General features: G+C 42.7%; 3 protein-coding genes across 3 annotated transcripts; 2 read left to right on the top strand and 1 right to left on the bottom strand.

Moving 5' to 3' along the window:
• Positions 1 to 3568: 3568 nt before the first annotated feature.
• Positions 3569 to 10540, bottom strand: LOC106608637 (tapasin-related protein). Its single transcript, XM_014206707.3, has 7 exons — positions 10370 to 10540; positions 9400 to 9576; positions 7643 to 7918; positions 7109 to 7441; positions 6609 to 6917; positions 6309 to 6377; positions 3569 to 6148 (listed from the first exon to the last, which is right to left on the bottom strand). The coding sequence occupies exons 1-7, from the start codon at positions 10410 to 10412 to the stop codon at positions 6123 to 6125; spliced, it is 1233 nt and encodes a 410-aa protein (XP_014062182.1). The 5' UTR covers positions 10413 to 10540; the 3' UTR covers positions 3569 to 6122.
• A 28-nt stretch (positions 10541 to 10568) lies between these two features.
• On the top strand, positions 10569 to 16895 carry LOC106608639 (tRNA methyltransferase 10 homolog A). The gene is made up of 7 exons (XM_014206709.3): positions 10569 to 11006; positions 13520 to 13685; positions 13914 to 13985; positions 14104 to 14178; positions 14398 to 14547; positions 14774 to 14879; positions 16304 to 16895. The coding sequence occupies exons 1-7, from the start codon at positions 10834 to 10836 to the stop codon at positions 16549 to 16551; spliced, it is 990 nt and encodes a 329-aa protein (XP_014062184.3). The 5' UTR covers positions 10569 to 10833; the 3' UTR covers positions 16552 to 16895.
• Positions 16896 to 17030: 135 nt separating this feature from the next.
• Positions 17031 to 25162, top strand: spata6l (spermatogenesis associated 6-like). Its single transcript, XM_014206708.3, has 11 exons — positions 17031 to 17306; positions 17807 to 17944; positions 18265 to 18313; positions 18586 to 18627; positions 19106 to 19230; positions 20075 to 20170; positions 20423 to 20644; positions 22419 to 22672; positions 22812 to 22905; positions 23596 to 23694; positions 23971 to 25162. The coding sequence occupies exons 1-10, from the start codon at positions 17259 to 17261 to the stop codon at positions 23665 to 23667; spliced, it is 1140 nt and encodes a 379-aa protein (XP_014062183.2). The 5' UTR covers positions 17031 to 17258; the 3' UTR covers positions 23668 to 23694; positions 23971 to 25162.
• Positions 25163 to 25458: the final 296 nt, after the last annotated feature.

Below are 25458 nucleotides of genomic sequence, written 5' to 3'. Positions count from 1 at the left end.
CAGGCTCCAGCACTTGAAGCTGCTCTTCCTCCTGACTGGTCCAGAGTTCCTCTTTAATCTGTGTGGGCTCTGGTTCCTCCTGCCTCAGACTGGAGCTCCACTCCTGATCACAGTGCTGCTGCTCAGAGGGAATCTCCTCTTCAGAGACAGCGAGAGAGGTTTGGAGGGAAGGAGAGAAGGAGCAGAGGTTATCTATATACCACAGAATGAAACAGAACACTTGAATTATAGATCTCTATGATCTATACAGCCTTTAGACATGCTTGAGTGCAGATATCTAGGTATTTCCTCTCGATCACACAAGCACTATAGGGCTTGGGCTCTCATGCCTACTATGGAACACACTGCGGTCAATGTGTCCAAAAGTCCAGACACTGTAACCTTTAATAATCCACAAACCTTAGAAACTCTATATTCATATCACCCCAAAATAATTTGATCAAATACAAATGATACACTTACTGTGCGCCCACAAATGATTTTTGCATTGCACATTTACCTGAACTACGACACTTCCTGAGCTAATATGGAAACATGGGAGGGAATAAAAAAAACGTTGGCTCAAATCTTTTGTATTTTTTGTGTTATTTTAGGATGCTAATTAAGTTGTGTTCAAGGTTTCCAAAACCATATTGCAAACAAGTATAAATTGTACTTAGACCGTTTCATGCTTTCCCCCTCAGCTAATCAAAAGGAAGATTCAATGTCTCCAATGAAATGCATTGGAGTAGGGATGTTGAACATTCAGCCTGCTGCACAGTCATATGGAAGCTCTAGTCTAGAGCACCTGGTTAAATTGTGGTTAGGCATTTTTTTAAACTCTGTCTATAGTTAAAGTAGTAAGAAATATGTAATAGTTGTAAAAAAATATCTGAGTGTGCTTGATTTAATATCATCCTAAATTGAAATAGTAAATTATTTTGACATTTAATTATTTTATATTTCACAACTTTCCCCATGGTGTTACTACATTACACAGAGTAACGTTTTCACCACACAAGAATTACAGGAAATACACATTGTTTTTACCTCAAATTGGTGATGTTAGTATAAAGGTTTATAGTCATCAGATGACACACAATTGATTGCCTAATTCAGATCAATATCTTTGGTTTTGTACCAGTGTTTGTCATAAGCGCCTGTCCGTGATGGAACTTATAATGCAGCTGTCATTTTCAGACCAGGGTGGCATGAAAAAATCTGAGCGCCTCTCTTATAAATATCTCTGGCCTCAATACAATACACGGACGAGGGTCAAACTATCACTCAAATGAGAGCCAACACTAGCAGCTATTTAGAAATGTATATGCAGTGATGATTCGGCGAAATTAACTAGTAGAAATATTGTTTTTCCTAAGATTTGTATTGGCTGTCTTCTGTAAACATTGACGGGTTTCGATTAAGATGGCCCGGCTGCTCAGGGTTTGCGTTGTTTAAAAGGGCAAGTTCGTTTTGCATGGACCGGTACCCTGGGTGAGTGGAGATTTTGCTTAAGGACCAATAGACGGGTTAGCTGACAACGTCACGAAAATGATGCGCTTCAATGGGGCAGAAGGCCGTGATTCTGGATGGCCAGATAGCTAGCAACAATTACAAAAAGCCTCCATGTGGGGAATCGTAGGTGTCTTGGTTCAGCTAGTTTTTATTTTATTTTGTTCTTAATAGGTCTGCCATGTCTTGTTTCAAGGTGTTTTGACTTTCATGTATATGCTAATATGGCTACAATTCGCTAGCTAGCTCACAAACAACCGTAACTATGTATTTGAGAGACAACAAGTGATCGTTGTGCAAATGTATTTGTTTTCAATAAACATTGCAGACAAAATATTGTTTAGGCTACATGTTGTCAACAATCTCTAAGCCAAACCAGTCTGTTTTGCCCCATAGTTGCGCACGCCTCAGTTTTGTTGCTAAACAACCCGTTTATGGAACGGTCTAAAATAAACAAACTCCGCCAACCCGGGGTACCGGCCATGTAAAATAAACTCACCCAAAGTGATTGCATTTATTTCGCAACCAGCTGCTTCCTATGCCTGAGCCGGGAGACCCGGTCTGGCCGGTGATGTCAGCTCAAAACAAAAGTGACGTGGTAGAGGTATTTTTGTTAATAGAATCGTACCGCAATTAAGAAACGATTCACATTAATATGGAGTATTTGGCTGTTTTGACTTCAAGCGACAATTCGCCTTTAAACAGAACATGTATGGTCCTTGGACTAAGGAGTACAGTTTAGTCCAATATTAGGCTACATACGCACCGATTCTACATAGTTTATCTGGCGTGATCCGCAGCATTCTTCGTAACCGATCATTATCTTCCTGGTACTCGGCTACCGTTTTATCTACCCACTTTAAACGCTGATCTAACAATAACAAATACCCCTGACTGCAGTGTGCAGTTCTGGGCCGGGATCAATGTGGGCTTTTGTTGTCCATCTGAGGTTTGACAGTCACACACTGAATACAAACACACACGTTTGTGCAAGGCACACGTTGAAAACAAACATATTTCATTTTTGAAGATCGTAAGAAACATTATATGAAGTGGTTCCAGCACATGTTGTAACACTTTTTGCTTCATGCTATATTTGAGACAAGCTACTGATATTGTTGCAGTGAACAACAGACTTGTTATGTATGTCATGTACTGTTACAATTGTGTTGATGTTATAACTTTGTAATTATATTATTTAATTGAGCATATATATACAGTTACTACCTCTCCTGATTTATAATGCTATTTACTTTCCTCATGAGAATGGAGACAGTATACCATACAGACATACTGACAAGCTGAATGTGCTTTGTACATTAAGTTATACCAGCTCCAGTACAGAGATCAGAGACTCGGGTGACTTACTAAACATCAAAACACAATTAACAATTGAAACAATTAACACAGCAGACAAAAACAAGGTTTCTCCACTCCTCAAAAATGGCTTCATTCCTGCTTCTCAAAAGAGGCAAAGGCAGTCTTTTTCTTGTTGTCAACTGCCTCCACATAAACTGTGCTCTGTTGATTACTGTTGCTGTAGCAATAGCAACAATGAAAGTGTGTCGCATTTCTACAACTGAAGCCACACTTTATGATTGTGAACTCTGAAAGAGAGGAATAACATTTAATCAAATACACTGATGTAACTGAAAAAACAGGGCAAATCAAAAAACGTGAACATCAAATATATTCAATAAACAAAGAAATACATAGTTTATTGAATAATTTCATGACTGTATATACTATGTGTAGGTTGTGTAGACTCGCTATGTGTAACTTAGGGAATGGCCGTCGGCATCAACGATACACATTTAGAGCCTGCCAAACACAAGGCATACATTGAAGAAACACAGAAAATCAACGATCAAATCGATTACATAACTGTACATGTAAACCTAGCCTTCCTGCTCAAATAGGCAAATTTGTCCAAATATGATTCACTTACTGTAAGCAATTAGCTAGCTCACGTGCAAATGGGTGCTAACTGACGCTATGCTAACATCGGTGCAGTAGTTGGTTATATAAAAATATACCACTGCACTGGTATAACATGAATATTACAAAGTACATTGTCTTATTTTCTTTTTTTAAATTTAGTTTATTGCAAAAATAATATTACACATAAATACCGGGACAATCCTGTGAATACAATGAAAACAATGAAATAATTAAACACCAGGCAAACCCTCCCAAAGAAAGAATAATTCAGGACATCATTAATATGTGACAAGGCAATGAGACATTAATAGACATTCAGAGACATTACTTTTAATCATTTTTCCAACTTTTTAAGTTTCACAAGTTTGAGGGATTTATAAAATTGTAACATTTTTTTAACTTTTATTTAACCAGGTAGGCTTGTTGAGCATAAGTTCTCATTCACAACTGCGACCTGGCCAAGATAAAGAAAAGCAGTGTGACGTAAACAACAACCCAGAGTTACACATGGAATAAACAAACATACCGTCAATAATAGTTCAATGAAAAAAAACTACAAAATAAGGAATTTTTCCACCCCATTTACATTTGTGAATATAATATTTGGCCAAGAGAATAATAATGTTAATAAAATAGTTCGGAATAACAAGGATAAGCATAATGCCATTTAACATCATCAATGCCAATTAACATCAAAGGTAAACATACAGTTGAAGTCATTTAAATTTACGTCATTTAGCAGACGCTCTTATCCAGAGCGACTTACAGTAGTGAATGCATACATTTCATACATTTTTTTCCTCCGTACTGGTCCCCCGTGGGAATCGAACCCACAACCCTGGCGTTGCAAAAACCATGCTCTACCAACTGAGCCACACGGGACCACCAGTCGAAAGTTTACATACACTGTTGGAGTCATTAAAACTAATTTTTCAACCACTCCACAAATTTCTTGTTAACAAACTATAGTTTTGGCAAGTCGGTTAGGACATCTACTTCGTGCATGACACAAGTAATTTGTCCAACAATTATTTATAGACAGATTATTTCACTTAAAATTCACTGTATCACAATTCCAGTGGGTCAGAAGTTTACATACACTAAGTTGACTGTGCTTTTAAACAGCTTGGAAAATTCCAGAAAATGATGTCATGGCTTTAGAAGCTTCTGATTGGCTAATTGACATCATTTGAGTCAATTGGAGGTGTACCTATGGATGTATTTCAAGGCCGACCTTCAAACTCAGTGCCTCTTTGCTTGACATCATGGGAAAATCAAAAGAAATCAGCCAAGCCCTCAGAAAAAAAATTGCAGACCTCCACAAGTCTGTTTCATCCTTGGGAGAAATTTCCAAATGCCTGAAGGTACCACGTTCACCTGTACAAACAATAGTACGACAGTATAAACACCATGGGATCATGCAGCCGTCATACCGCTCAGGGAGCTTACCAGAAACATTTGACCCAAGTTAAACAATTTAAAGTCAATGCTACCAAATACTAATTGAGTGTATGTAAACTTCTGACCCACTGGGAATGTGATGAAAGAAATAAAAGCTGAAATAAATCACTCTATTATTCTGACATTTCACATTCTTAAAATAAAGTGGTGATCTAACTGACCTAAAATAGGGAATTTTTACTAGGATTAAATGTCAGGAATTGTGAAAAACGGAGTTTAAATGTATTTGGCTAAGGTGTACGTAAACCTCCAACTTCAGCTGTATATGGAAGTCTATTCCACATCAAGTAACTGACGCAAGCAGTAAAATTAGATTTAAAAAAACAGATTACATAAACACCTTATGGAACAGCGGGGACTGTGAAGCAACACAAACATTGGCACAGACACATGCATACACACACACACACGATAACATACACACTATACATACACATGGATTTAGTACTGTAGATATGTGGTAGTGGTGGAGTAGGGGCCAGAGGGCACACAGTGTGTTGTGAAATCTGTGAATGTATTGTAATGTTGTAAAATTGTATAAACTGCCTTAATTCTGCTGGACCCAAGGAAGAATAGCTGCTGCTTTGGCTAATGGGGATCCATAATAAATACAAATACATTGACTTAATGAAACTAATGGAATTAATCCTATCATCGATGTTTAAAGATTCTAAATCTTAATGCCAAGAGTGTGCAAAGCTGTCATCAAGGCAAAGGGTGGCTACTTTGAAGAATCTCAAATATATTTTGATTTTTTTTAACACTTTTTTGGTTACTACATGATTCCATATGTGTTATTTCATAGTTTTGATGTCTTCACTATTATTCTACAATGTAGAAAATAGTACAAATAAAGAAAAACCCTGGAATGAGTAGGTGTGTCCAAACTTTTGACTGGTACTGTACATGGGTAATATGACCAGTGAATTGTACCGCTATAACTACAGTCTACATAAGAAATTAATTTGGAAAATAGGACATAATAAAATGTTGTATTGAGATGAATCGATAATTCTTCATAGGTCAAGTTATGTGAATAATAAATACCAAAGCAAGTACAGAACTGTTGAAACACACAATCCAGAAACAGTGTAGTAATTATTAAATACAAGCAATTAAACAAACAATAAAAGGTACTTCACACACCCAAAATGTCCAAATGAAGCACTGAGCTGCAAAAGGGGGACAAGGAGGTGGAGTCTTTCTTTTATCGTCTTCTTACCGTCTTGTTAAAAAAAACGTTGTCTTGTTACTGCTGTGAAAGAAAATAATTTGTCCTCACAATCAATTAACACTATTCCATTGAACAAGTTTACAGGTTAAGGAAACCAAAATAATATTTTATAATTTGAGTGATCTATCAGTCATTCTAGCAGTGACTCAATGATTATGTTCACAGAGTAGGAAAGGCTCACCTATGAAAATGATCACAAAAATCAGGCATACCAATCCAGGCAAGGTCAGATGAATCCAAGTCCAACAGCCTGATAAGATTCATCACAGGTTAAATATAATATAGTATTACATTCACACAGAGGATATACTCCTAACATTTGAAAAGAAATGTCCTCTAAAAACGTGCTGTGTTTAAGTCATCTCTAGGTGTCTTCTAACTAGGCTGTTTTTCTGACCATCTTTTACTTTGACTTATTTTGCATCACTTTGTGACTGGTGCTGATGTATAGGGCTTTATACATTGGATTGATTGATCTCACCTGGGCCGATAATGCTCTTGTGGATGTACAGACCTTGCAGGGAGACGTGTGACACTCTACAGGAATATGTTTCGCACCCAGAGTCCTGAGGGGAGGGCCGCAGCCGGACGAAGGCTGCCACAGAGTGAGTACCGTCATGGTGTTGGATGTGACTAGAGTGCAAGACGTTCCCCAGCTTTTCAGGCCGTTGACCACTGCTGGTCTCCTTGAAAAGGTCAATGTCCACGTCCAGGGGGTAAAAGCCATTAGCCTCACACACTACCCTGGGGATCTGCTCCTCCTTTGTGGTCAAGGAAACATTAGGAGGCTCTGAGGGAGGAGAGGAGTGAAACACAAAAGACGGGCATCTAATGTCTGCCATGCATCAGTGTGATTATTTAAAGTTGCTCTTCCTCAAGTCATTTTCAATGATTTCAATTTACTTCCTGATTTGACTGAATTGAAAACTAAATTGACCCCAACACAGTGAGCTGCCTCCCTCATACCCCCAGAGGTCTCACCTATGATGTGCAGCGCGATGTCCACGCTCCCGTTGAGTGGGGGTACGCGGACAGAACACACGTACGTCCCCTCACTGCTCACCTTGGTGATGGGCACAGTCAGGGAGGCATCCCCCCCGGCAATGCCCTTCACTGCCACCCCGCTGCCCTCTGTCTGACCTGAGCTGCTGGAGTAGCTGAACAGCTTGGTCCGGCGCGCTCCGTGCCGCTGTAGATGCCACTCGACTGTAAGGTGAGGGACCTTGTGGTCCACGGCAAACTGACAGTGCAGGGTCCTCTCTTCCTGCAGGCCCACCCGCACGGATGGAGAGCGGGTCATAAGCACCATCACAGCTACATAAAGACAGGCCACAGGGAGAGTGTGAGGAAGGTAAGGGCAATAGAGGAGAGGGGAGGTACACAGACAGATCTTAGGTTGGACCACTGCCAAACATACCTGTATAAAATCATAGACACAAGAGTAGATGTTAAAGTGTATGCTGTATTTGTATGTACGTCCACAATACAAAATAAATTCATTGGTCTGCACCATACCCGAGGCACTTATTTGTTCTTTAACTCCGATGGTGAGCCAGCTGAGGAAGTCTGGCTGGTGGGCCGACATGGTCGTGGCCGGGGTGACTCTGAGGAAGGAGGTGATGTTGAAGAGGCCTGCGGTGTGCCGCAGTGTGCAGGTGAACCAGATGTCGTGCCCCGTTCCTCCCAGGCTTGGCCAGCGCACACGGCTCATCCCTTTGCTGTACCTGTGGATGTCACACTGCAGTTGATCCACCGGACCCTCCACAAACTTCCTCATATCCACCTTAGATGCTGGGGAAGACACATCTGGGTTAGAATTCCAACAAACACAAGTAGCAGAATAAGAAGGACTTTGTATGTAAGTTGTCTCTTACTCAGGGTTGTTGTAGTAGAAAATGTGCGGATAATCCCAGAGCCCTACACTCTTTGAAAAAGGGTTCTTTGGCTGTCCCCATAGAACAGTGGTGCCCAACAGGTCGACGATAAAGGCTTGCGCTCCTTTTTCCCCGCTGTTGGCATTAGGTGCAATTGATTCAGACGACCTGCGCACCGATAAGCAACATGTTCCCATTTTTAACCATTTAATTTGTCACACCGGGTATATGTGTCTAAGTCGAGTGTGCCTACTGCGCTGGCCAATTCTTTGACAGTGTTTCTGTGGTCATGGTTTTTAAGTTTTTATTCAGCACTGTCACTGTTTTTAATCAACACTATTACAAAACAAACTATTCTCTGTACTTCCACTCACGCTGCAATGTATGAGTAGCCAAGTGTATCGATAGCCCTGAGTTTTTACTATTATTAGCAGCTGACGTGTTTATTGTAATATCGAGGAATATTTCACATTCTCTTGTCAAAGGAACAACAGAAATTTGTGCATGAGGCAGATGCGGTGCTACTCCAGTTTCGCCATTGGTTGGAAGACGGTGTCCCCCCTCTCTGGTCAGTCTCAACTGAGGCCTCTCCTTAGACTAAAGGCGTGTTCATAAAAATTGGGAACTCAGAAATTTCAGATTTCAGTGTGTTCAAGACAACTGGGAAGTCGGGAAAAAACATGATTCTACTGGGGAAAATCGTTTTGAAAGGTCATCTAACTCGGAAACTTGGGCATCTTTCATGAGCTCCGACTTTCCGACCTGAAGATCACTGACGTCATGATTTGACCCCCCATCAGTCCAGTAAAGTAAAAAGCGAATTATTTACATTTACGCTACGCAAGTGCTACACCAACTGATCCATTTTGTTATCAAAGCTTGAGTTTTGAAATATAATATGGTCTAAGAATACCAATATTGTCAGGCCAAGCATAGAGCTAATATGCTATGATCACGTATATTAGTCATATTAGTCCTACTGCCCAAACATCATGCCTACAGAACAGTTTTTAGGATAATGTTAAATTTAAGTCATGTTTTTTATTTTTTATTATCAGAGCAGTGATCTTGACTCAAAAAATGTTTGTGAACACTGCCATAGAACTAGGAGAACCCTTTTTGGTTCCAGATACAACTCTATTGGCTTCCATGTAGAACCCTCTGGGGAAAGGGTTCTAACTGGAACCAAAAAGGGTTCTTCAAAGGGTTCTCCTATGGGGAAAGACGAAGAATCCTTTTTGGTTCTAGATAGAAAAAAAGGTGCTAAGAGTCCATAAACCATACCAATAGCTCAGGAAAAACCCTAACGCAAAACACACTGCATAATAGGTGGGTAAAGCCAATGACAAAATCAAAATAGTTTTTGAGTTTACTCTCCACTAAACGGATCTGACTCACCTGCAACAAGGAACGTGATTGATTCAGACAACAAAGCGCTGTTCCCTGAGTTTTCAAACTGCAACACCGCATCTCTGTAGCTGTTATTAGTTTCAATGTGTCCCTCATCATTTGTCCATACATACTCATCTTTCAGTCGACAGCGCAGCCATTGCACCTGTAGGAATCCTAGCACACCTGGGGAGGAAAGAGAATAGTGCTGAGCAATTAAACGATATTTCGGTTGTTTTTTTGTGTGGTTGGTAAACACGTAGGCCTAATTGACCGACGTCGGTTTAATTACTTGCATTCCATTAACCACAAAGACCATAACTCATTGTGGCAGTTTATTCCTGCTCAGACGGATCCGAGAGGAAGAGGCGAAGCGAGAGGTTTCACTCTCGGCAAAATCTGTCCAAAATAAGCCCTATGGGTTTATTTTGGATTTAAGCTTGTCGCCTGCCTTCCCGTCTTTGGGACAACGACTCCCCTTGTTAGGGCGGAGACATGAGCGTCTCGTCATTATATAACGATCTTTGGACGGATATAGAGATTACAGTATGGGGAGGACGTCATGTTAGATTGGCTGGCTGACTGCTACGGCCTGAGCAGAGTTGATTACTTTAAGGAATGACAAATAATAAAGTCACCAAATAACAACTAAGTAATATACACAACATAAATATTGTATTATTTCATAGTAATTTCCTATTTTGCTATTGATGTCTACCCAATGTTTTGGCAATTGAATGTTCATTATTTATTTTCATTTAAAAGCTCTATTTTATAATGCATTTCATGTGTTCTTTTAAAAATTACATCGAAAACCACGAATATTTTTTTTAAATAATCAACCAACCGGCCTAAAAAAAAACAGTAATCGCTCAACACTAATGGGGAGGTTGTGAACCGCCACAACAGGGATGAAAGATAGCATGAAGGGTAAACAGAAAATAATAACATTAATAACAGAATATATGTTCTAATTTACCTGCATATGGAATTAAACAAAGGAGAACAGTGAAGGTTTTCATGTTGTTCAATAGCTCCTCTCTCGTTGCAACTGAAACAAGTTAAACTTTTACTTTCATTTCTACCAACATAATGTGCATAGCATGGTTGTGAATTTGCATAGATTGAACCTAGATCTTTGGCGAGCGGCAGAGCGTCATAAATTGTGCGACTGTGCAGTGTTTGCAGAAGAGGACATATTGTGGGACAACGGAAAAAGGTACATGTGGAATGGCCAGACTGACAGGGAACATTTAGCCGATGTATTATGTTTTTAGAGGGTACTTAAAAAAAAATTAAATGCATTAGTTAGCGAATGTGTGTGTGAATTATTATATGCATGTGGTTGGTAAGCGTTACTTTCCCAGTAGTACGTGCATTTGAACACTACCTAGTAGTAGCGACAACCAGGCTGTTTGCAACAGAAGCAAAAACACACGACCAATGTCCAGCGAATATTTAACACCGTCAAAGGAGAAGAATGATGTTGCCAGTGCCACTGAGAATAAGGAGGGACAGAGCAGTGCTTATAAAAAAGAAACCGAGACTCTCTCAAAAAAACAGAGGAAGAAGCTTATGAGGCACCAGAAATGGGAAGAGGAGAGGAATCTTCGCAAGTAAGTAGCTAACTTGGTATACGTTAGTTACTGTTTAAGTATTAAGTAATGTTTTCAATGAAAACTTCCCCCATGCATTCACTTAGTCTACTTCTTTGTGACTATGTACATATTGACAAATTATTGACTTAACAGTAAGACATCATCATACTGCTTACAAACAACAACAGAATTCAACTCTACATAGATTGCCACTATTGACTTATGGGAAGTTGTGCCTTGAAGCATGCACACATGATACATTTTAATGTTGATTTTCGTAAGCAGGAAGTGCCTTGTTGTGTATGATCATGTCATATTGAAATTGTCACAGAAATTTGCATCCTGTAGCACAAACTCCAAAATGTTCTGGGACATTGTAAAGTCCATGGAGAATAAGAGCACCTCCTCCCAGCTGCCCACTGCACTGAGGCTAGGAAACACTGTCACCACCGATTTAAATTCACGATAATTGAGAAATTCAATAAGCAATTTTCTACGGCTGGTCATGCTTTCCACCTGGCTACCCCTACCCCGGTCAACAGCTCTGCACCCCCCACAGCAACTTGCCCAAGCCTCCCCATTTCTCCTTCACCCAAATCCAGATAGCTGATGTTCTGAAAGAGCGGCAAAATCTGGACCCCTATAAATCAGCTGGGCTAGACAATCTGGACCCTCTCTTTCTAAAACTATCTGCCGCAATTGTTGCAACCCCTATTACTAGCCTGTTCAACCTTTTTCGTATTGTCTGAGATCCCCAAAGATTGGAAAGCTGCCACGGTCATCCCCCTCTTCAAAAGGGGAGACACTGGACCCAAACTGTTACAGACCTATATCTATCCTACCCTGCCTTTCTAAGGTCTTTGAAAGCCAAGTTAACAAACAGATCACCGACCACATCGAATCCCACCGTACCTTTTCGCTATGCAATCTGGATTCCGAGCTGGTCATGGGTGCACCTCAGCCACACCCAAGGTCCTAAACGATATCATAACCGCCATCGATAAAAGACCATACTGTGCAGCTGTATTCATCGACCTGGCCAAGGCTTTCGACTCTGTCAATCACCACATTCTTATCGGCAGACTCAACAGCCTTGGTTTCTCAAATGACTGCCTCGCCTGGTTCACCAACTACTTCTCTGACAGAGTTCAGTGTGTCAAATCGGAGGGCCTGTTGTCCGGACCCCTGGCAGTCTCTATGGGGGTGCCACAGGGTTCAATTCTCGGGCCGACTCTCTTCTCTGTATACATCAATGATGTTGCTCTTGCTGCTGGTGATTCTCTGATCCACCTCTACGCAGACGACACCATTCTGTATACTTCTGGCCCTTCTTTGGACACTGCGTTAACTAACCTCCAGATGAGCTTCAATGCCATACAACTCTCCTTCCGTGGCCTCCAACTGCTCTTAAATGCAAGCTAAACTAAATGCATGCTCTTCAACCGATCGCTGCCTGCACCGTCCAGCAATTACAAATACCTATGTGTCTGGTTAGACTGTAAACTCTCCTTCCAGACTCACATTAAGCATCTCCAATCCAAAATGAAATCTAGAATCGGTTTCCTATTTCGCAACAAAGCATCCTTCACTCATGCTGCCAAACATACCCTCGTAAAACTGACTATCCTACCGATCCTTGACTTCGGCGATGTCATTTATCACTGTGCCATCCGTTTTGCCACCAAAGCCCATATACTATCCACCAAAGCCCAATATACTATCCACCACTGCGACCTGTATGCTCTCGTTGGCTGGCCCTCGCTTCATATTCGTCGCCAAACCCACTGGCTCCAGGTCATCTAGAAGTTGTTGCTAGGTAAAGCCCCGCCTTATCTCAGCTCACTGGTCACCATAGCAGCACCCACCCGTAGCACACGCTCCAGCAGGTATATTTCACTGGTCATCCCCAAAGCCAATTCCTCCTTTGGCCGCCTTTCCTTCTAGTTCTCTGCTGCCAATGACTGGAACGAATTGCAAAAATCACTGAATCTGGAGACACTGAATCTGAATCTCCCTCACTAATTTTGAGCATCAGCTGTCAGAGCAGCTCACAGATCATTGCACTTGTACATAGCCCATCTGTAAATAGCCTATCCAACTACCTCATCCCCATATTGTTTTTTTGTTGTTGCTCCTTTGCACCCCAGTATCTCTACTTGCACATTCATCTTCTGCACATCTATCACTCCAGTGTTTAATTGCTAAATTGTAATTACTTCGCCACTACGGCCTATTTATTGCCTTACCTCCCTTATCTCACCTCATTTGCACACACTGTATATAGATTTTTTTCTATTGTGTTATTGACTGTACGTTTGTTTATTCCATGTGTAACTCTGTGTTGTTTGTGTCACACTGCTTTTGCTTTATCTTGGCCAGGTCGCAGTTGTAAATGAGAACTTGTTCTCAACTGGCCTACCTAGTTAAATAAAGGTGAAATAAATTAAATTAAAAAAAATATTGTCTGACCTTTTATAGTGTCATGAAATCCTTACATTTGACTAACTTTTTGTTTGTGGTGTGCTTCCCAGGCAGAAGCGGAAGGAGAAGAGGCAGAAGAGGAGCCTTGAGAGGAAGAACCAGGGGGAGGAGGGAGGGGAGTTTGTGGGCCGGAAGCGTTTGAGGAAAGAGGTGACGACCAGTAGCCCCCTGAGACTGGTGATAGACTGCAGCTTCGACAACCTCATGATGTTTAAGGTAGGTCGGTAGGCTGTCATGGCCCCCGTGGTCAGTCGGGCACAACATTGTGGAATGTTCAGATAGAAAAAAATAATGTAGAACAGACATTCATCTCAGACATGTAGAGTAACGAATCAAGTCAACTCTATTTATGGCATTTCTGTTTGTCTGCAACGTTCCGTGTAAATACAAGAAAGGCACGGTATTGAATCCTGTGTTTGTGTTTGTATTGTCTCCCCTGTGTAGGATGTGAGGAAGCTCCATAAACAAATCCAGAGATGTTATTCAGTTAACAGACGAGCGGTGCACCCTGTTCAGGTCAGCCTACCTGCCCCACTGGACATCATCCCCATCCCCTGCAGCATCATCCATCAACCTCCACTGAAGTCAAGTGATTCAAGACTGAAGTGGTGTTTTTTCTCTCTTCTTCTCCCAGTTTTATTTAACCAGCCTTGGTGGACAGCTGAAGCAAAACATGGATAAGACTGATGAAGGATGGGTTAACTGGAAGGTGAGTGTACAAAGTCTGTTAGTTTGAATACGCACACGGGTCAATGCATGTTGAAATGACCTTGGGAAATACAGAGCGGTGTGTTTCCGGGTGGTTAAAGAGAGCTGTAGCTGGACGAAGAGTAATGTGTCATTAGGCCATAGGACTTTTATAGGTGAAGAGGGAAAGGCTGCAAATTACATTACCACCTGGTACCTTCTGTGCGTGTGTCCGGAGCAGGATATAACGGTGAAAACAGAGGCGTACCATGAGGTGGTGGCCAAGGAGGAGCTAGTGTACTTGACCTCTGACTCTCCCAATGTGCTGACAGAGCTGGATGAAACCAAGGCCTATGTCATCGGAGGCCTGGTGGACCACAACCACCACAAGGTCAGTACCACAGAATTGCCTACAATATTTGAAGGTGACTATATGGTCGATTGCCACAGGACAGCAAAAATATTTTTTTTATCTAACAGATTGGGTGTGTTGACCAGGAAGTCAGACATCCAATTCCAAATCGACCCCCTACCCCTAGACACTTCACGTAGATCTGAGCCCTCTTCAGGTCCCATGTTTGTCAGTTGTTGGTCTGACCTTTAACCTTGTCCTGTAGGGCGTCACCTTTAAACGGGCTCAGGAGCTGGGGATCGACCACGCACAGCTCCCACTGAACAGCTTTGTCAAGATGAACAGCCGCAAAGTGCTGGCGGTCAACCACGGTGAGGAACTATCCTAATTATTTACACCTCAAGATATGACACCAACTCCATTTACTGTGGCCTATTCATGTAGTTTTGACCCTTATCAAATGATTTTTAAAAAGCATTAGTGTCCACTACATGACCAAAAGTATGTGGACACGTGCTCATCGAACATCTCATTCCAAAATCATGGGCACTAATATGGAGTTGGTCCCCCCCTTTGCTGCTGTAACAGCCTCCACTCTTCTGGGAAGGCTTTCCACTAGATGTTGGAACATTGCTGCGGAGACTTTCTTCCATTCAGCCACAAGAGCATTAGTGAGGTCGGGCACTGATGTTGGTCGATTAGGCCTGGCTCGTAGTCTGCTTTCCAATTCATCCCAAAGGTGTTCGATTGGGTTGAGGTCAGGGCTCTGTGCAGGCCAGTCAAATTCTTCCATACCGATCTCAACAAACCAGTTCTGTATGGACCTCGCTTTGTGCACGGGGGTATTGTCATGCTGAAACAGGAAAGGGCCTTCCCCAAACTGTTGCCACAAAGTTGGAAGTATAGAATCGTCTAGAATTTCATTGTATGCTGTAGTGTTAAGATTTCCCTTCACTGGAACTAAGGGGCCTAGCCCAAACCATGAAAAACACCCCCAGACCATTATTCCTCCTCCACCAAACTTTACAGTTGGCACTATGCATTCAGGCAGGTAGCGTTATCCTGGCATTCACCAAACCCTGATTGGTCCGTAGGACTGCCAGATGGTGAAGTGTGATTCATCACTCCAGAGAACGCGTTTCCACTGCTCCAGAGATCAACAGCGGCGAGCCTTACGCCACTCCAGCCGACGCTTGGCATTGCACATGGTGAAGTTAGGCTTGGAAACCCATTTCATAAAGCTCCCAACTAGCAGTTATTGTGGTGACGTTGCTTCCAGAGGAAGTTTGGATCTCTGTAGTGAGTGTTGCAACTAAGGACAGAGGATTTTTACGCGCTTCAGCACTCAGTGATCCCATTCTGTGAGCTTGCATGCCTACCAGTTCGCGGCTGAGCTGTTGTTGCTCTTAGACGTTTCCACTTCAATAACAGCGCTTACAGTTGACCGGGTCGGCCCTAGCAGGGCAAAAATTTGACGAACTGACTTGTTGGAAAGGTGGCATCCTATGACGGTGCCATGTTGAATGTCACAGCTCTTCAATAAGGTCATTCTACCGCCAATGTTTGTCTATGGTGATTGTATGGCTGTGTGCTCGATTTTAGACACGTCAATAACGGGTGTGGCTGAAGTAGCCAAATCCACTTATTTGAAGGGTTGTCCACATACTTTTGTATATGAAGTGTATGTGATAGAATTAATGTGCTCAGGATTTTTTTTATGTTAATTTATGAATTTCTAAGTGTGTGTGTGTGTGTGTGTGTGTGTGTGTGTGTGTGTGTGTGTTACCTGGCACAGTGTTTGAGATCATGCTGGTGTACCTGGAGAAGGGGAACTGGCAGGAGGCCTTCTTCACTGTCTTGCCTCTAAGGAAAGGGGCCATGCCCCTGGGCCAGGAGGGCACAGCCACAGAGGAGGAGGAGGAGGAGGAGGAGGAGGAGGAGGAGGAGGAGGAGGAGGAGGAGGAGGAGGAATCTGACAGAGACTCAGACACAGCAGAGACAGTCACACCGACCACAATGGGCAACAAACAGGACCAGCAGTAGAACGTACAGGGAGGACAGGACACACTGCAGTCGGAAGACTCCCCTAAAGAAGAGTGCAGCATAGCTGTGTCCTAATATGAATTATTGATTGCAAAATGGTTGATTTTAGTGAGTTTTTTTATTTATTTTTTTGCAGAATTATAGATCCTTTTTAGTCAATGTTTTGTTTATCAAATTTCTTTTTTCGGCTTTATTTAATGGAAGATATTTTACTTGGAGTGCTTATATTAAGTGAACAAGTCGTACACATCTGCAGTTCTATGTTCTACCTTATAACCTGTTGTTGGTGCTCTGCAGCAAGCCTTGTATTGTTTCATTAAAAAGTAAAAACATTTTTACTTACACAGCAGACTGGTATTACTGGAATAAAAATAGTCTCCATATGTAAAAATGACTATTCTTACACAGGTCAGTCCCTGGATGGGAGACCAGATGCTGCTGGAAGTGGTGTTGGAGGATCTGAAAATATCCCAATATAAAAAAAAAGAGTTAAAATAAAACGTTTGGTGATTCTACAGGAGAATCACTGCTCTAGTAGTATACAGTAGTGCCTACTACCCTCTTGTGGCCGAGGAAAGATAATACACCTAAAATAATTAGGTTGAAACCGGAAGTTTCAGACGCCATGGAAACACATGACGCTGACCTGTGGTGCTAAATTAACAGCTAGCTAGCATCAAACGAATAGCTAGCTACTGGTGAAATTAATGTATCGGAAACCAATGAAAGTGGTAGTTGACTTACAGTTTAGAGCGGTAAGACATTTTTGTTAATGCAACCAGCTAGTTACCTGATTCCCAGGCAGTAGTTTACTTGTGAAGCGTCGTGTACAGTGGTGCATAAACATTAGCTTTCTTGAGACTAAACTCAAATGTCTCTGTTCCAACACATGCATATCTAGCTAACTTTAGTTTGTAAGCTTTCATGCAAGATATATATATATATATATATACACATAACAGTAATGACATTCGGTGATATACTTGTGGGATGCACCCAGTGTGTTTGATTTTTCCAGGCTATATAATTTTGATTTGCAGTTATGTAGCCTTGAGTGTATTGGTACTACTACTGCCTGTGCTATGAGACCAGGGCTTTCTTGGCACCACAGATGGTCATCATCATTGGAGAATTGTTGGTTCAAGGACCAATTTGGATCTTCCTTTTCAATTGCTACATTAAACATGGTGACCATGTATCTGCAAAGCCGGTGTCGTTCATCATGACACCATAACCAGTTTTCATTACATTTCAGGTATCATGCCCTGGTGTGCATTTGCCAGCCAAGGATGACATCTACCTCAGTGTGTGCTTCATGAGCCAATACCGCAAGTCGGAGTGTCTCCCCCCTGTCTTCCCTCTCCTGTTTCGAGAGAAGATGAGATTTGAGAAAGTGGGTTAATGCGACGTGTCTCTTCCTGGTGATTCTAAACCAAGTATGGCCTAACCCCTCTCCTGACGAGCTATCAGGAGTGCAGACTTTTGTTCTACCCCAGCTCTTGCACAGTATAAACTAATCAGCTTTTCATCTGGGGGCTTGATTTGTTGACTTTGAGCAGGGCTGGAACAAAAGCCAAAATGCCCTGTAGCTCTCTTGGATGCCAGGAGGTTGGCACCATGCAGCGGTTCTATAAACTAGTAACAGATCCATTCTAAAATGGGAATGAACTAGATTTTCTAGATGAGATTTGTTCAGTTTCTGTTCCCATCCAGGTGTTCCACTATGCGGTTGACCCAGGAGATGTTGCAGAGATGTTGGAATGTATGTTATATTTTATATATCTGGAGGCTGGTGGGGGGAGCTATAGGAGGACGGGTTCATTGCAATGGCTGGAATGGAATAAATGGAACGGTATCAAACAGAAACCACGTTTGACTCTGTTCCATGAATTCCATTCCAGCCATTACGATGAGCCCGTCCTCCTATAGCTCCTACCACCAGCCTCCGCTGCTGTAGGCCTATTTGATACATTTTGCTACTACAATGTTGTATGCTCATATTCAACGATGGTGTTTGCTTATTTTTCCTCCCAGATGAAACGGTCAAAGTTGAGTTGGTACAGTTGATCCCCCCAGGTGCAGTAATCTTCAAAATGTTTAGAAATGACTTTGGTCCAAGTTTGTAAGCTAAGTGTTTAACTTTAACATGATACAGACACAGTCTTATACAGTGGTCCCCACCCCAGTCATCATGTACCCCCAACAGTACACATGTTTATTGAGGACCCAGACAAAAAAAACAGTTAATTTAACCTCAATGAGTTAATTCAGGTGTTTTTTGTCCGGGGCTACAACAAAAATGTGTGCGGTTCGGGGTACTAGAGGACCGGAGTTGGGAACCACTGGCCTAATACACCATAAGCAAGTTGATCATATCATAATATGCCATGTAGCAGCTGCTTTTATCCAAAACAACTTGCAGTACATTGGGCGCATACATTTTAGTATACGTGACCCCTGCAAGAAATTAACCCATGATCTTTGCGGTGTGTTCTTACTAACTAACTGAGCCACACAGGACTGCAGTGATTGACCTCTGTGTGCTTTGCTGCAGTGGGGGAGGCCCTGGCCTGCTTTGAGGAAGACGCCAGACGCTTCCTATTTCCAGAGCCCAAATTGGTTCCATCCTTCTCTGGAGTGGACAGAGAGGTTCTCATGACACGCTCCATTAGCTTCCCTGTAAGTAGGAGAGAGCTTACACCATCACTATGGAGAACCAGGCTGTAGTCCTGTTTCAGTGAGATGTATGAGACGGCGATGTTTCACTAGACACTGATTGATAGGTCCGATTAGGACAATACAGAGGCTTCGTACCTGCACAGAGAGGATACAATTTACGTTGATGCATTAAGCTGCTCTTCTAACTAGTGGATTGGTGTCAAGGGAATTATTTTATCCCCATGATAATAATTAACAATCAAGCCTTGACTAATTCCCAAGGTTTGTAAGACAATGGGTTAATAATTAGGCAAGGACTCAGCTTTCTGCAAAACGTCTGTACAGTTTATTCAGAGAACGTTCTGTCCAACATTAACAAAGAAGTTCATTTTATCCTCTCTCTCCGCTAATGCACACACCTCCATACCAACAGTAGATAACCTACGCACACACATACACACAAACAATAGGTGAACAGTATGCCTCCCTTGACTTCCCACCACTGTTAATCACTATCCAGCACTGCCTGTTCTTTTCCCCCGAGATTACTGAGACCTTGAAGGCTACTCCCGGTCTCTCACGCACACACACACACACACACACACACACACACACACACACACACACACACACACACCGTCTACGGTTCCCTTAGGCCCACTAATCACACACACACATTTCTCTCCCTTCTGGGTCTCTACTAGACCTTATGGAACTAACGTTCAGTACTTGAATTATTCATTACCCATGCTACATAACTACTAATTAATAATGGATTATTGATTCATTTACCTTTATTAGATAATTCTCTTATCAATTGGGCCAGTATCCATTCAAATGATCCGCTCTCTCTCATCTTCCCCAGGGCATTGCTCCAAGGTTAGAGTTCTCCACCAGAACAACCATCAGTGAGTGCTCTGCGAACGCCGAGGTCAACAGCACCCATCTCAGGTCTCCAATGGTAATGCTTTCAGTTTACGTCATTAGCGCTCTCCATAGACTTCCACTTAATGTTAATGTTTCTCTATTAGCTTGTTCCCAGATATTTTGGTGCTTTCGTAACTCCTATGGTCACCATGATATGGGATCAGGCTAACCCATTGTAGGCCAATGTGCAGGACTTTTTTTCAACCTCTTATTCCCTTTGGACCAAGGGTCAAGATTGAGAAACACTGAGCATATGGAATAATACTTTGCTCATTCACTCATTCAGTCACAGAGGACAGTGGTGCCAAAGAAACGCACTAAAAGGTTGCGAAAGGGACACCGGAGAGGAGATTGGGACGGTGCCCGGCGGGCACCAGTGATGCCCAGATCACGCTCCCTCTCCCCGTGCAAAGCCAGCCAGATGGACGGTTGTCATGGAAACATGGGGCGGCTGGCACAGCTCAGTTTGGGTTCCAGCTGGGATATAGATGAGTTTTTACTCCGTCATGTAAGTATATTTTACTTCTAGTGGTGTGAGCTGTCATGGTGACAAATGACAGTATGACATCTGCTATGTCATGACAGCGAGTCAGCAACAAGTTCATACATAGTTGTATTGATGTGTGCATGTTATATTATTTTGTGTGTGTGTGTATCAAATTGTATTAGTCACACGCGCCGAATACAACAGATGTAGACCTTAGTGAAATGCTTACTTAGGAGCCCCTAACCAACAATGCAATTAAAAAAAATAGGGATAAGAATAAAAGTGACAAGTAATTAAAGAGCAGCAGTAAAATAACAGTAGCGAGACTATACACAGGGGAGTACCGGTACAGAGTCAATGTGCTGGGGCACCGGTTAGTTGAGCTAATATGTACATCTGGGTAGAGTTATTAAAGTGACTATGCGTAGATGATAACAACAGAGAGTGGCATCGGTGTAAAGGGAGGGGGGTAATGTAAATAGTCTGGGTAGCCATTTGATTAGGTGATCAGGAGTCTTATGGCTTTGGGGTTGAAGCTGTTTAGAAGCCTCTTGGACATAGACTTGGCTCTCCGGTACCGCTTTCCGTGAGGTAGCAGAGAGAACAGTCTATGACTAGAGTGGCTGGAGTCTTTGACAATTTTTAGGGCCTTCCTCTGACACCGCCTGGTACAGAGGTCCTGGGTGGCAGGAAGCTTGGCCCCAGTGATGTACTGGGCCGTATGCACTACCCTCTGTAGTGCCTTGCGGTAGGATGCTGACTAGTTGCCATACCATGCAGTGATGCAATCAGTCAGGATGCTCTCGATGGTGCAGCTGTAGAACCTTTTGAGGATCTGAGGACCCATGCCAAATCTTTTCAGTCTCCTGAGGGGGAATAGGTTTTGTCGTGCCCTCTTCACAACTGTCTTGGTGTGCTTGGACCATGTTAGTTTGTTGATGTGGACACCAAGGAACTTGAAGCTCTCAACTTGTTCCACTAAAGCCCGTCAATGAGAATGGTGGTGTGCTCGGTCCTCCTTTTCCTGTAGTCCACAATCATCTCCTTTGTCTTGATCACGTTGAGGGAGAGGTTGTTGTCCTGGCACCACACGGCCAGGTCTCTGACCTCCTCCATATAGGCTGTCTTGTCGGTGATCAGGCCTACCACTGTTGTGTCATCGGCAAACTTAATGATGGCGTTGGAGTCGTGCCTGGCTGCGCAGTCATGAGTGAACAGAGAGTACAGGAGGGGACTAAGCACGCACCCCTGAGGGGCCCCTGTGTTGAGGATTAGCGTGGCAGATGTGTTGTTACCTACCCTTACCACCTGGGGACGGCCCGTCAGGAAATCCAGGATTCAGTTGCAGAGGCAGATGTTGCGTGTGCGTGCCCATGAGTGTGTGTGTGTGTGTGCGTGTATGTGTGTGTGTGTGTATTAACGTATGGCATTATAGACAGCAGTTGGCAGAGAACAGCACTCTGTTATTTGAACTGAAGAATATTCCCAGGTGTGGTTTTATCCTTGACCCTACCCAGTCATGTGGTAATGATTCCCTGTACTGGGCATAACACTCTCATTGAGATGATGACTCACATTCAGTGGTGCAACTTTGTTGATGAAGGAAATAGGACATTGAACTCAACTCATCAATCCATCCACCTTTGGACACTAGCTCTAAATAAAACCAACCATTCATTCCGTTTGGAAAATGATAGGATCATTTCAGGCTTTGGACTCCCAACTGAATGAAATAGTTTTTATTGTATTTTACTGTTGTTTTTTTACCCCCCTCCTCTTCTCCTCCTGTCCTTAGAAAAGCGACCCCTGGCTTGGGACTGGACACTCCCCTACACCCCACCTCTCCCCTGTCATGGCCAGACCCACCCTGGCCAACGACTCCTCTCCTCGTCTCCCACGGTCCCTGTCCTCTGACACAGACAATCTCCTGGACTACCCACCAGGTCCAAGCCAACGGTGTTCCCTGGCTAACTTAGGGAGATCCTCCACCCCTACACCCAGCCATTCCATGCTTTGGCACTCCCACAGTGAAAGCTCGAGACAACACGGGTATGTCAAGCTTACTTGAATGATCTTGATGTAAGCTCTTGGCTCCTATAAGGTGCGTAATGCCATTGACAAATGTCCTCCATCTCAGTTGGTCCAGACCTGACCCTGTCCTGATCCTTGTCTCTATCTCTATGGACAGGTCACGCCCCAGCTCCCAGGGCATGTGGGAGGAGGTACAAGACCGCGTCCGAGGACTCCTTACCACCCCTAGAGCGGTGCACAGACTCACCCATGTGAGTAAGACACATGTCACGTTCATCTGCAGTGGGTGTGTTGGAAACCATAACAGCAATCACACCAGCAATTTAACCTTGACAAGATTGAACAATAACTTAAATTGACCAGTTACTACCGTTTCCTTGTCAGCTTCATTGAGCTTGCCTGGCACAATGGAAGCAATAGAATAGTTGTAAAATGGCCAACCCTGCCCAGCTGCCACTCCAGACAGACTAGAACAAATGCTAAAAGTAGAGCCTAGTATTTGAACCCAGGTCTGCAGTCATGCCTGATCCCTACGCTTTGTTTGGAAGCTAATGTTTTGACCATGTTATAACTTGCCTCATCCTCGGCTCGCATCACCCTCATTCCAAAAATAATTTTAGTATTAGCAATTCCCTAAAAGTTTTGTGACGCGTCTGGCTGCCGTAGATGGGGGAATAGACCAGATAGACATGCAGAATCGATCCATAGGGAACTGGAACTCCAGCAGAAAGTCATATGCAGACTCCACTTCTCTCTCTCTCTCTCTCTCTCTCGCTCGCTCACTCGCTCGCTCGCTCGCTCTCTTTCTCTTTCTCTCGATGTAGTAAGACAGGTCTGTTTTTTATTGTCAATGACAAGATATTGTATCATAAACCAACTGGGATTAAGCTAGTGATGTGTATTTGTGAGAACTCAGTGCTAATGTATTGGTTGGTCCTCAGGGGGCCACTGACTCCGAGATAGACGAGGTGCTAGCCCGGAGGTCCATCTCCCCTAACCGATGCCCACCCTAGGGAGTCAGTGGGGAACGGCCTGGGAAGGTAAGAGGGAATAGTCAGATAGCCTCGCTGCGCTGACGTGTCACACTGTATTCAAACAAATATCTTCTTCTTCCAAACATGAATTACCATGACAGTATTGTATCACAATTATGATAACACAGTATGATCCCCGGTATTGATCTGCATTGGTATTGATCAATATTTGAATACCTTTAGATTTGTGTATTGAATGACAGTAGAAGGCCCGTCTAGAAATATTTCAATCAAAGTTGACGTTCCAGGGATTTTGATTGGATTTACCTGCCTTATTTCCAGGGGTGCTGTTCACTCAACAACTTGAAGCTTTATCTTCTATACAACCAGTGAAGAAGCCAAAGTGTCCGGTTCATTTCGGCATTGATGTCATACGATAATAATGTCATAATTCACTCTGTGTGTGTGTTACGGTTAGATGAAATGAAGTATTAAGGCATACGGTGTCTATTGAAGAGAAGTGATTACCAGAATTCAAAGCATCTCATTATATTAACGCTAATGTTATTAGTACATTTTGTATGTTTATTTATGGTATTGAATTGAGGCAGAAACCATAGAAATGCATATCATTATAGTCGTGTTCTGAGGACATGGTCATTTTGTGTGAATAAAAACGTTTTGTGTTATCTAACAACAACAAAAATCAGGAATTTCTCACCCTATATTGAATGTACAGTATTTGAAAATATAAGCTATGGTACAGTAACATCATATTGTTACTCTTGGGTGTGTTCAGGAGAGTGAAACCTGCAGATAGAACTGTAACGTGTAGAGCAGGCTGGGTTGCCTATTCTCCATGACAAAGAAGAATATCTGCTCAACACAATGTACATCTATCTGAACGTTGTCATGTCGCACCTTCCTGAATGAGCCTCTGGCCTCTAGCCAGCAAACGGGCTGACTTTGTGGAGTCCTCGGGTGCGTCGGTGGAAAGACATTAAAGGGGAATTATGGGTAGGTCGGTAGTGCTCTTTATGCTCTAACATCTCTCAGGGGAAATAGCCGGTTAGGTGATTATATAGTACTGCACTGACTGGCTGCTTCAGGAACATTTTGTTTCATCACTGTACATCACTGCACATCCAAAGGTCAGGTGCTGGACAGGAACAAACAAGTAAATGAAAGCAGAAATGTCCACAACTCTAATTCTGCATTCTCAACCATTTCCAAAACCACTCAAAAAGAGAAACGCCCAAGTTATATTTTTCTTTATTAGCTTACATCTAGTACATGTTGATTCATATACTGAAGTCATTTGTGAACTGTACACACCTTACCCATCGATTGTTGATCTCATCATAATGTGCTTTTGAAATGTACAGAAGAACCTGATTCACAAGCTTTATTTTGAGCTACATCTGATCAATCAAATGTTAGTTACGTCGCCCTTGACTTGCTTTCCTATACTCATTAACTCACCAACTTGAGAGATGTTCTATAATAACATTGTCTACTACCTCAAACTAGGCAAGTCAGTTAAGAACAAATTCTTAATGACAATGACGGCCTACGGGGGAACAGTGGGTTAACTGCCTTGTTCAGGGGCAGAACGACAGATTTGTACCTTGTCAGCTCGGGGATTCAATTCAGCAACCTTTCGGTTACTGGCCCAACGCTCTAACCACTAGGCTACCTGCCGCCCCAAAGTAAGGCTACACAAAATAATGAATTTGTTGGGCCACACAAAGTTATTACATAATGAGCTGTTTGGAAGGCTTTGTATCTAACTAAGGTTTCATGATTGAGGTTAGAAGATGTACTAACTGC

Source organism: Salmo salar, chromosome 07 (genome assembly GCF_965601325.2).
Source record: "Salmo salar chromosome 07, fSalSal1, whole genome shotgun sequence".
In the NCBI taxonomy this organism is placed as follows: Eukaryota; Metazoa; Chordata; class Actinopteri; order Salmoniformes; family Salmonidae; genus Salmo; species Salmo salar.
Note: the sequence above shows the minus strand (reverse complement) of the source record. Positions and strands in the feature narration are given on the sequence as shown.

Bases quoted from the DNA above. Each gene is read 5' to 3' on its own strand.
- LOC106608637 (XM_014206707.3), bottom strand. From the start codon at position 10,412: ATGAAAACCTTCACTGTTCTCCTTTGTTTAATTCCATATGCAG. The intron at 6,918-7,108 runs GTGAGACCTCTG...CTCCTCCCTCAG, and splicing joins CATCGCGCTGCACATCATAG to AGCCTCCTAATGTTTCCTTG. The intron at 6,149-6,308 runs GTGAGCCTTTCC...TTTCTTTCACAG, and splicing joins TTTTGTGATCATTTTCATAG to CAGTAACAAGACAACGTTTT.
- LOC106608639 (XM_014206709.3), top strand. From the start codon at position 10,834: ATGTCCAGCGAATATTTAACACCGTCAAAGGAGAAGAATGATGTTGCC. The intron at 13,986-14,103 runs GTCAGCCTACCT...TTCTTCTCCCAG, and splicing joins GAGCGGTGCACCCTGTTCAG to TTTTATTTAACCAGCCTTGG. The intron at 14,548-14,773 runs GTCAGTACCACA...CTTGTCCTGTAG, and splicing joins TGGACCACAACCACCACAAG to GGCGTCACCTTTAAACGGGC.
- spata6l (XM_014206708.3), top strand. From the start codon at position 17,259: ATGTATCGGAAACCAATGAAAGTGGTAGTTGACTTACAGTTTAGAGCG. The intron at 17,307-17,806 runs GTAAGACATTTT...ATTACATTTCAG, and splicing joins TTGACTTACAGTTTAGAGCG to GTATCATGCCCTGGTGTGCA. The intron at 20,645-22,418 runs GTAAGTATATTT...TCCTGTCCTTAG, and splicing joins ATGAGTTTTTACTCCGTCAT to AAAAGCGACCCCTGGCTTGG.